Below are 12,137 nucleotides of genomic sequence, written 5' to 3'. Positions count from 1 at the left end.
ACGTGAACTTGACAAGAATTTATTAAAAATTCTATTGCCACTGCTAAAGCTCTGCTCTAAATCCTAAAACTTAAGATGAAGTAAATACCAGATGAGTTTCAAGATGGTGAATATATGAACTAGATTATGACCAACTTGTATGCAATTATAGGGCTTAAACTCCATGACCTGAGTCCTTTGATCCCAGACTTCTAGATGTTCTGAACTATAAAATCTATCCTACCACCTAGCCTGCAATGTTACAGCTCATTTACTGCTTCTTGGGAAATACATGGGCATTATTTTAATCAATATGGCAATAAACAAAATGAACTCCCTAATTACAGTACATAGTTAAGAGCTTTTGTTGTTTAATTTGAAAGTCATCTGTAATACCTTCTGTCTTGAAAGCAAGAGTCACCAAGTAGAGCTTGTTTGTAACTTTTAGTGGATGCAGGTTAGTTCACTAACCCAAAGGGTATCATCTTCCCCGTACTGAAAAGGTGGTTAAATATTATACCAGAACACTCACCAAGTGTTTGAGTGACTATGTTTCTGCTGCATCTTTCTCTTACATAGGTTTTTATTTTCCTTTTAAGATGCATGGAACAATACTTACAGAAGTGAGTTCTGAAGAGGCAACCCATATCACGTCAACGAGGAGAAGAATGACAATTCCTAGAGCCATTCGCCTACGCTGAGTGGATGAACTGCTCTGGGAGCTCATTCGGTTCATGATAAAAACCCACACCATTTGTAACCTATTCAAGATTGATAAAGACATAAACCCCAAAAGATTACAAACAGTGACAAAAAAAAAAACAAAACAAAAAGCAGCCCAAAACCAAACCAAACAGTGAGGACAAGTGTTTCATGTATATGAAATGGACGCAATATGCCAGGGAACACGTGCTTGTCTGTTAAAAAGCAGATCTTTGACAGACCTGGCACGAGATTTTCCAAGACATTAGGGGCAATTAGAAAGTAAATATTGACTTTCCAAGAATTTATCAACTTTTCTACCATTGAAGTAAGCAAAAGTAGGTAAAACATACAATACCTTTTTGGAATTTCTATGCTACGAATTATGCAAAATTTGAAACCACTATGTTTTGGTAAATTCAGGTACTCTAAGCCAACAGCAGAAATTAGTTTGATGTGTTGCGTCAAATACAATTCTACTAAAGGTAGTCAGAAACATGTTTAAACTTAAGCATTCAGCAAACATTTCCAAAGACATAGCAACACATTTGGGTAAATCATGATCCCTTAATGCATAAAGTGATTCAAGAAAAAAACGCAAAGAGTAGGTAATTGTGAACTTTCAAAATCAGATTATACATGCACTTGAACTCTAAAGATTTATATAACTATTTGGTAATTTATGAAATACAGGCATGCACCAATTCTAGTGAAAACCTATCAAACTAAGAGTAAGTATACAATGTACGCAACAGAAAGCTTTGCCTATTGCAAAAAAACCAAAACATTGATAATGATTTTGACTGTGGCCTGGTATGTTATGCATCAGAATAATAAATTCAGAACACTTCATATTCTGAGAAATCAAAACTACAGCAGTAAGCTAGCTTTAAGCTTGCCATCTAGTACAAAAGTCATGCAGACTTGCCAGAAATTACAGCATAAACAAGTTCAGATTTTGACACATACAAACCTATTTTCCTTTTCCTATACACACCTCACAGCTCCTAGAAGTCTTTGTTCAAGGTAATAATAGAAAGGTGTCAATTTAAGCAATTCTAGTGAATTATCAGAAAAGCACTGCTGGGTTTAATGCTTATAGCCAACTGCTTTTACATACTGGAAGAGTAGAGTACACGGCTCAACAGAAAATTCTGAAGATATGGCTTGAGCTGCAAAAATTAATATTAGGAAGGAGACTATCTGCAGTTAAAACATTAACATTTATGCAGGAGATGAGTGCTACAGCAGTGTAAAAATAGATCATGACCAACCATCTTTCCTTTTCCTTCAGTAGGCAGAGTACTTCTGCTTTATTCAATCCACAGAGCAAACACAAGAGAACAGAACTGATATTGTTTGGGTTGGCCAAAAAAGTGGTACATTGTGATTTTTAGAGGGCTCGACTTTGCACAACTTGCACAGTATTAACATTACTGAAAACACTAAAGTTATGTTAAAAGCTCACTAAAGTACTTTCCAAAAAATAAGAAAGCAAGGCAAACAAGCTTTTTAAAAATGTTTCTTGTGTTTTAACTCAAAAAAATTACAAGATCCACTGGACCTACTGCAAACAAGTGCTAATCATGAGCATACCAGACCTACATGGTCTTATATCCACTAGTGCTACTAGAAGGGGATTCAGATTTGTGATACAGCTTTATGACTGCCCATTAGAAGACCTAAATTTAAGAAAACCTTCAATTTTATTATTAAAAAGCTTCAAATACAAGTGACAGAGACTGATGTCTCATTCATCGGTCTACTTGTATTAAAATTTTTTACATACTCTAATGAACCTCAGTAAGATATGTATATGGTAGTTCTATGATTAACACTAACTTATTTATGTAGGTATTTTAAGAAACAATTTATTAAGAGTTAATTCGCTACGGATTACATAACATACCTTGGTATTTATCATCATAAACTCAAACACTCACTATATTTGAGAGAACTCCTCAAGGAACTGAAATCTAATTCACCTTTATGGAGCAACTCCTGACTCTCCCATTAAATAGAGGTGATATGCTTTGCTAATACAGTTCAGTAAATTTAAATTATACTTTGTCTTTCCCACACGGGTCAACATACAAACATGTACTGTCTTTTAATTATTTACAAATTATTTATGAAAGAGACAGTGCCACAATGTCTTCAGTGGCTACATGTGTTTTTTCCAGACTAGCCTATTCGTCAGATTAATGATTTAAACGCCTCGATATGTACAAGTGCATTTGAGATCACTACACCATTTCCTGCCTTTGACTCATGCATCTCCTTTGCAATACAGCCTCTGCCATGTTCAGATCTTGACAATTCTTCCTTCATTTCTCAAGGGGCTTCTTTCCAAAGAAAAATCAACAGGCAGAGTTCCTGAAGTATAATTATACCACTAGATCTATGCTGATGTATTCCATGTGTGGGCATCAGTTCAGGATAATTATTCTGCTTTTCTGATAAAACGGTGGCATTGACAAAAGAAAGTAGAAGTCTGTAAGTAAGGAGGGGCAAAGTTATGGAAGACTCAGCAAGGAATTGCAGTTCTTATTTGATATGGAATAAAGGAGAAAACATTTGTTCTCAAAAAGAGAATAAATAGGGATATTATCTTAAACTTGAGTTAAGCTAACAGAAAGGTTTTCATGCTTGAAAGCCTATAAGTGTTTTTCCATTTTTTTTATGAATTGGTCTAATAGATACTACATATTATACTCTACCAACTTTGTCTTCATTTTATTATGACTAATAGCCTACAAGCCATTATATTAAGTTACATTATATACAGCCTACAAATTGCTCATGTGTTTGCACAACATGCAGCAAAAATGGAAGCTGGGCATAAAAGAGTTCCAAAGGAGCTAGAAAGAGGAAATCTCATTCCTTGTCAGGCTACTGCACAGCACATTGTCAGGTACTGGAACAGGCTGCCCAGGGAAGTGGTTGAGTCACCATCCCTGGAAGTATTCAAAAAGCATGTAGACAAGGCACTTCAGGACGTGGTTTAGTGGGCATGGTTGGACTCGATGATCTTAAAGGTCTTTTCCAACCTAAATGATTCTATGATTCTATTCTATGATTCTATGAACAGTGGTAAGGTATACCAGAAACAGAAGCCACTCCAGCCTTCCACCAGTTACATGCTGCAGGTAGGAGGGGGAAAGGCAGCTGGAGACAGAAAGGAATTGCAGTAGCCTGATCAATTTGACATCTCTACATCAGATGCTCACATCCCTAGCTCTTCCGTCCTCAGCATGAACTGCTTCAAAGCATATAGCACATACACACTGTGTGTAGAGATCATGCAGATATTGTGCACATTCTGTAGTTGCTTAATATTGTACTGAACTTGTCTACATTAGGCTTGTACAAATCCCTTGCTTTAAGATCCCTCAGCAGGATGGAAGTAAAGGATGATAGAATATCTACTACTTCTTAGATAAGAGGTTACATATGAAGTTATTCAGAGTGTAAGTACACATTGTACCATTTCTTTTCTACCTATGATAAGTAGATTTTAAAATTCTAATTAAGGACCCAATACTTAAGTCTTGAAGTTAAAGTTTTTTATATGTTACAGTAATAGCAGCTATTACTTTCTCATCTGACTACAAAGTGTCTGTTTAACATTTCTGTGTGCCTAATATAGCCCTTTGCTTGGTTCTTCCATAACAAGGAAAAAAAACTTAACAAGAAAGGGTGACAACAAAGTCTTCATCATGCAGCATGATACACCTTCAAGCTAGTAGTTGAGTAGAAAAATTACAAAGCGGCAATACTAAAATGCCTATAACATTCAGCAGAAAAACAGAACCCTATTGAAACTCATATATTAAGTTTTAGGACAGAAATAAAGCCTGTAAAACTTCACATAGAATGCAAAGACAGATAGAAACTACTACTTTGAGAAGTTTTAGACATGACACATTATCCCATTTATTAACAAAGTACCAGTATTCATGAACTTGTAATGAGATACAATTCCACACATTTCTTTATATTTGGCTTCTGTACATTGATGGCAATATGCTCTGATAAAAATGAACACAGAAAGAACAAGATTTACTTTTCTCATACATACCTTCCACAATAACTGTAAAAAAAAAAAACAAAAAAAACCCCGCTGACTAACAAACTTCACACATCATGTCAAAGTGAAGATAATCTCCTAAAAAGAAAAAAAAAAAAAGCAAAGTTTGAAAAATTGTCCATGTGTGTATACTATGCACTTATCTTTGCAAAACATTTTCTAAAATTCCAAGTTCCACAAGTGTCTGCCGCAGCTCAAATCCTAAATGTTGGGGACATACAGATATAGAACCTTAAGAATTGGTCCACATCAAAAATGCTAGCCGGACAGCACTGATATTTCAAAGAACATGATCCCTTCCTTATTAATTGAATGTAAGAGGTTCACATGAGGAAGAAGAACCCGATGATGTTAAGTTCTAACTTTTTAAGCTATGCAGAGAAAGGCCCTGTTTCTTAACCCAACATTCCTAGGGATAGAATTTAAACATTAGAATTAGGAAGATAGTGGAAAAGCATATAAGCTTTCGGACCTTAAAATAATCTAGAAAGATAAGACACCTCCATGCTATTTCTTATGGAAGCTCAGTATCTTTCCTTAATTTGATACAGCATTATTACTGTATCAAAAAAAAGAAAACCACAACACCTTTACAGAAAACTTTTTTTTTTTATTTTAAACTCAGATCCTATAAAGACATTCAATAAAATCCACTTTAGAATTGTTATATAGGGAAAGAAACATTATACATAAAGGACTTTGGAAAAAATGTTATATTAGACCCATCAGAAGCCCATCTAATCTGCAACTCTGCAAATCCAGATGTTGGCAAGTATATGGCGCTCCAAGAGAAGGCACAACAAAACTGGAACTGACAACCAAGAATAATAAAGCCTTAAGTTTTATTGCCTGGAAGCGCTGGAGTTTTTTCTTTTCTTATTCACGTGAAACCTTGCTAAGCTCTGTTTTACAGATATCCTGTATCAACAGGAGCCATACCCTATAATAATGAGTCACAAATTAGCACGCAGAACAGAGGTAACAGTAAGGACAAAACTAAATGTTTACCCTAAATTTTGCCTTTGATTACCTGTCAATCATGGCTGAAAGTTTATAAACTGTGAATAGGAGGCAAAAGTTAAACTGATGCTTTTCATCTACTGCAAATTAGATTAAGAGGTAGACTATAAAGACGGACCACACAAGCCTGTGATTCAGCCCTCACTGAACTCATCAAGACTTACACACTGCTTAGCATCCAGCAAGTTCAAGCCCTTTACTACACAGTTTACCAAATCACTCTAGCTGGTTAAAAAAAAATAAAAAATTGAAGATGTAGTTTTAAGACACAGGCATGTGGTTGTCCATCTTCTCTACCACAAAGCCTATGCTCGCTGTAGAACCTGAACACCTATTTAGTTCAGTACCCTCACATACAAACAGTAGCTGCTGGTCACATTTTTCTTACACTACCAACCTAATTAGAGATTAAGATCAGTATCTCAGATAACCAAAACTTAAACCAGAAGACTTTTATCCATACAAAGCTCAAACAGTTTGTGCATGCCTAATTTATGCACCCAAAAGAACTGAATATAACAATAACAAATACAATTAGAAAGCAAAAAAGATGCTTAAAAATTCTTACCTCCATGCACACTAAACCAAGTATCACTAAGAGAAAGATACTATTCAGTTGCTTACTTTCAGCCCCCACTTAATCCATATTAGCTATACTCAAGTAACCAGGTGCAGAATTTGCACCTAAATTCAGTTATTACGCAAGACATATACCTCAACCTCTATCAGCATGCAAGATCTGGTGTGGGCTGTAATCCTGACTGAGGCTGATCACAGAGAACCCTGTTTAATGCTTATTACCAATAATTAACCCATTTCAGAAGAAGGATAAAAGTTTAGCATATTAATATAACATCTGACACCTCAAATGAGAACTGTACAAGACACTTCTCTCTAAGAACATGGTTTTATCCTTAAAAAACATTTAATTCATCAAGTACACAGAGTTATGATAAATTCAAGACAAACAGGCTGAAACAGAAATTATGGTTTAAAAGTAAATGCCATTTTCTACTCTATTAAATACAGTAGAAAGTTCAGCATATGTTTGCCTTTTGCTTCCATTATTAGGAAATAAATATGCTTTCCACATGGTGTAACTTTAAATATTCCAGTTGAAATATAACATTTGAAGGAATATTCATTTAAAAGGCACTTCTTAATATCATTATAATTTTCAGCAAATAGCATGGAGATCTTTTTAAGTCTTTTTTTTTAATTTTATTTACCATTTTAACAGTGTTAGAGTTGGTGCTGTCATCTTGCAGAACCATTTTTCAGCCAGTTACATGAAGATCTTCTGAAAAAAACCATGAAAAAATATACTTAACTTTTCTTGTCATGACACTATTTTGTTTTTAAAATGTTATGGTATCCTAGATCACTTAAGCTGAGTCACCACTTTAATTTATGATATAGAAAAAAGATAAAAATTGGTCTCACTATGTAGTCTACAGTGTATATTCATGTAGCTGATTACACTAAAGTCAACAGGCTCAATAGCCTGTCCAACTCTAGTGTTCTGAACATGCAATAAGTGACTTCTGAGGACAGGATGTATAACTCCACCATTGATACTTAATGCACAGTCTTATTTCTATTAGCACTAAGTGTTTCTCTGTGCAGATTATCACTTTTTTCATATTAAAAGTTCCACCCTAAAAGAGGAAATCATATGAAGTTTGCAAAATATGAAATAGCTTTTATTGTGTTGACAGTTAGGGAAGAGAACATTAAAAGAACTGCCAAACCATTGCAAAACAGGAGTATTCCTTCTAGCTGCTCTATGAAGAACATACACACACTCCAAAAAAAAGTATGTAATAACAAGAATAACAAGAGACCCAGAACAGCACCTCAGTCACAAACCATGGTGCAAGCAACTCAACTTGAAATTCTTCCTAGTATTTACTCAAGATTATTTCATACACAATTTGAAAGACAACATACCAAGATAAGGTTTGCACACAGAAGAAATGGTTTTAGTTTTTCCAGTTATACCGGCTGCTCCAATAATACAAGTTCTGGGATACAACCCCTCCCCCCCTTAATATGTAATGTCATCAGGTGACTCTCTTTTCATATTTGATTACTTTCGAGATAAGATAAAGAGAGACACTGATTCGACTCTAACAAGAAAAAAGCCGAAAGTAAGCTGACAGACATTTTACACCCATCCTTCTAAATCTGGAAATGTGCATTAAAGACACGTTAATTTAACACAACTTTGACCTCCACTCAACTTCCAAGGGTCATCATAGGATAAGAGCAAAAGCAAGAATCTTCAGAAGACTTGGAAAGGTGAGCCCTATGCAACATGACAATGATATTCACTACAGCCCTGTAATCTTTACTCAGGGAAAGTTTCCTGTAGAATCTGTAGAATATAGTGAAGCAAACGACACAAAAAAAGAAACTGAGATGAAGCTTTTCAAGCCAGTACTGAGTACTGCAAGTAGAGATGACTGTTCCTAGCCAAATAAAAAGTTATACAAGACCAAAGTTTGCACAGAAAACACATTAATTTTAGTACCAAAATAAGATAATTTAGCTTAGCATAAAGGGATGTTTTAGGGATCCGTCAGCGCACAATATAAATCATACTAACACACTTGAAAAAGTTTCCTATTCAGCACTTACTCAAAATTCATGAAACAAGGTTTCAAACAAAGTTTCTTATATAGGAGTAGTAATGCAGAATATTAATCTATTGCATACTTCAGAGTCTTTACCAGCTACCACAGTAACCACATACTTCTCAGGTCCATTCACACAGCACCCCAGCATGAGTACCTTGTTGGACATGAACATCTATGACCACATCCAGCTAGAAACATAGTCGTTTCAGGTTAGCAAAGTGAAAGTTGACAAGTGGAACTGACATTGACCTCCTTCTTGTGCTCTCCCAATAGGATTAGAAGAAAGAACTTCATGTCAAGCTGCCAATGCCTCTAAGCGTTACCATGTACACAGCAATCTCTTAGCCACTAGTAGCTATACATTTAATATTAGCTAAGAATTACAAGTGACATCCTACATCCACATGCTACCCATCTGATCTTGTCTAGTGCAAGATCTAAACATATCATGCTTTGTCACAGGATAAACAGCCCCAGATCTCTGATAAGAACAAGCACAGCAGCCTTCAAAACTATGAGTCACTCTTGCATCTGAAAGCCGAGCCTTCCAGGCACGCTAGAAATCGGCAAAATCACCGCATTCAGAAACGTGCTTTCAGAGTGCATGGGGTCTTCTCCTTCCTTCTCGCCGACAGGTATCTTTGGGGAAAAGCAGCAGCGACACAGAAGAGAAGGTAATCAGTAAATCTCCTTAACACACTCAGAAAAAAGTGGATGCCTGAGGAGAAAGAAATATGGCTCAAGCCCTGGGGATGACAGAGGAAGAAGAACGAGTACCCGTCCTGCACTCGCACGTGAAACAAACACTGGAGATCGGGGGGTGACGGGGGGGGGGGACGCAGACAGACGCGGCCCAAGCCGGGGGAAGCACGAACCTCCTCGCACCGCAGGCGGGACACGACAGAGAACTCGTCACCTGCCAGCTCGCTCCCGGGAAAGCGGAATCCCTCCACACACATCCCCTCCTTCCCCGGGCAGGGCGGGCACCCTCGGCTGACAGGCGGGGAGAGGAAAGCGCTCTCTCCGACACCGCCGGCACGAACGTGTGTGGGACGGGGCCGAGGTCCGGCAGAGGGAGCGGAGGGGAGGACACACGCTGCCTCTGACCACCGCCAGACGCCGGCAAGGGCCGGCGGGAGACGGGTCACACGCACGGGCGCACGGCCGCGGCACTCCCCGGCCCGCCACGGGCAGGCGCGGCCCACCCGCCCACGCGCGACGTGAGGGGGGCAAAGTTCCCTTCCCGAAGCGAGGCGGGGCCCGGTCTCGTCCCTCGTCCTCCCCACCTCAGCCCTGCGGGCCGGGGACGGGGCGGGCGAGGCCTCCTGCCCGCGACACCCCCGGCGACAGCTGACAGGCGCGGCGGGGCTGAGGGGGCAGCAGCCGGCGGAACCCGCGGCCCGCCTCCCGCCGCGCACAGCCGCCTGGGGCTCGCCGCAGCCCCGTCCCCGCGACGGCGGCGGTACCTGAGGCCGCGAAGGGGCCCGGAGCTCCGTCCGGCGGCGGCACCGCCCGCTTCGCTTCGCTTCCCCTCCCCTCCCTCCCCGCCCGCCCTCTAAGATGGTGGCGTGCGCGAGCGGCGGCGGCTGCTGCGCCGAGAATCCATCCCCGAGGCCGCGAGCGAGCGCCGGCCCCGCCCCGCCCGCAGGTCGGGCCCATCGAGCCGCTCGGCCAGCCGCTCGCCACCCCTGCCGGCCGCCCCCCGTCCCTCAGCGGGCGAGCGCTGGGCGGGAGGGCGGCGGGTGTTCCCGCTCGGCGGCCTGGCAACGGAGAGCGGGGTCGTTTGGGGTTTTTTTTTTTGGGGGGGGGGGGGGCTGCCTCCCCCTACCCATCCCTTCTGTCCGTTCAGACGCGGAGCCGAAAGGTTTCGGCGCGCAAAGGCCTGAGGTGCCGGTGCCCGCGCTGCGGCGTAGCCGGCCGCCGGCCCCTCGGGGACGGGCGGCGGGCAGGGCCGCGGGACGCAGCTCTCCTTCGGGGCTGACTGTCTTCAAAAGCCGGAGCGTTCGCGCCGGAGCCGGGCTCGGCTCCGGAGGGGTGGCAGCGGACGGCCCCGCCCGGCAGAGGCGGCCGCAGGGTCCTGCCCGGAGGCGGCGGGCGCTCTCCTGAGCGGCGGGAGCGAGGAACGCGGAGCCGCTGCTTCTGAGAAGGGCGAGAAGGCGCCAGCGGGCTGGGCGTAAAGAAGGGTGGCGAACGCGGGGTTTTGCTCGTGTCGTCAGAAGCACGGGTGGGTCATCGCCCTGCGGCCGGGGAGTTCCGCCTCGGCTGCGGGGAGCGGTGCTGCTGCTGTTCTGTCCGTCTTGAACGAGAGGACGGGTAGAGTCGGTCTGACGGAGGAGAGCTGCCTTCGGACAGGCGAGCCGTCACCCAGCATTTGTACAGGCTTTTTCAAAGCCGCGAGGTCAAGCGGGTCAAAAAAAGAAACCAAAAGATGGAGGAACAGAGAAGGCAGAGGAAGGGAGCCCGAACTGAAGAACTGGAGATGGAGAAGTGGGATGGAGCTTGAAACTAGTTGGTCAAAAAGAAGGAAGGAGTAAAAACCAAAGTGAGCAAGACCCTTGAGAAATGTCCTAAAATGCACTAGACGGTGGAATCTTTTGTTTCACGGTTACCGTAATCTTTACACTCTGTGATACAAAATCTCACGGGACCGGGAGTTAGTGGCAACTAATTAAATTCTCAGGTGTCTGCTTTGCTTTCAACACACTTTTAATAGCATAAAAAAAAGTGAAATTGTATAGACGTGATAGCTACATTAAAGCAAAGTTACCTTAAATTTAATTTTGAGATGCATAAGTTATTGACTAACCAAGCTGTAAAAGGAAATATTAGGCAAAGTTAAAATCTACAAAAAAATAGTGGGTAAAATAAACTAGCATAGGCTTAGATGAAATGACAAAATCAGGTTCTGGTCTTGTTTGTGTTGGTTTTGTTGTCCACTTTACCTCCTTGTAGTCTGTGTTGATTAGTATTTATGAATTGAGCTCATAATACCAACCTAAAGATAACCAATGGTCTTGTAATGTGTTGCAGATTATTCAGTAAATGCATCTTTTTGCAAAATTCAACTCTTAACATATTTTGGGAATTTTAGAGTAAAAACTGCTAGGAAATAATAGTAAGTGATCTATACAGATGAGTGGAAAGGTAAATGATATTTAATTGTAATTAGGTGATACATACGATATAGCTGTGAAATTAAGTGCTATTCACACTTGCAAACTGTTGAAATAAAACATGATACTTAACCCTTCCTACAAGTTAGTGACTGAAGAGATCCATTATCTCTCATATAAAAATGTTATGTCTTATCATCATATGTCTGGATGAGTGTTACTGTTGGACTTGAATTATTTCCTGTATATAAATAAAAGTTACTTCTTGAAAAGAAAAACTGTTTAAGAACTTTTAGCCTGAAACTGGTTTGGGTTTTTTTTGTGAGCCTTCATTGCTTGATGTAGCTGTATTTTTATTTGCATATAGTAGCACTAAAAGACTTCCAACAAGCTTGATGCCTCATAAAACTGGTTGTTAGAAGTAGTAAGATACAATCCCTACCCTGAAGCATTTATAGTCTAAACGACACAAGGAGATGTGGTGAATTATGGTCTTGGTTCAAACTGTCTTTTTTCATGTATTCTGAGTATATATTATAAATGATACTGTATTGATTTGTTGTGCTTCTGTCCTCACTGTCTTCTGCCTTGAAG

At 40.7% G+C, this 12,137-nt stretch overlaps 1 protein-coding gene across 5 annotated transcripts in view; it reads right to left on the bottom strand.

Moving 5' to 3' along the window:
• Window positions 1–9,995, bottom strand: part of SLC35F5 (solute carrier family 35 member F5) — a 39,610-nt gene extending 29,615 nt beyond the window's left edge. The window contains exons 1-4 of one of the 5 annotated variants that reach the window (XM_075028886.1): window positions 9,897–9,995; window positions 7,021–7,091; window positions 4,763–4,849; window positions 599–740 (exon numbers count right to left, since the gene is read on the bottom strand). In XM_075028886.1, the coding sequence (XP_074884987.1) occupies window positions 599–733 (135 nt within the window). In that variant the 5' untranslated portion in view covers window positions 734–740; window positions 4,763–4,849; window positions 7,021–7,091; window positions 9,897–9,995. Of the gene's footprint in view, window positions 1–598; window positions 741–4,762; window positions 4,850–7,020; window positions 7,092–8,584; window positions 9,060–9,305; window positions 9,767–9,896 lie in introns of those variants that run through there. The other 4 variants (XM_075028880.1, XM_075028883.1, XM_075028881.1 and 1 more) reach the window with 4 other exon arrangements.
• Window positions 9,996–12,137: the final 2,142 nt, after the last annotated feature.

This window comes from Buteo buteo, chromosome 5 (genome assembly GCF_964188355.1).
Source record: "Buteo buteo chromosome 5, bButBut1.hap1.1, whole genome shotgun sequence".
In the NCBI taxonomy this organism is placed as follows: domain Eukaryota; kingdom Metazoa; phylum Chordata; class Aves; order Accipitriformes; family Accipitridae; genus Buteo; species Buteo buteo.
The sequence above is the reverse complement of the archived record's forward strand: the minus strand, read 5'-3'. Positions and strand labels throughout refer to the sequence as shown.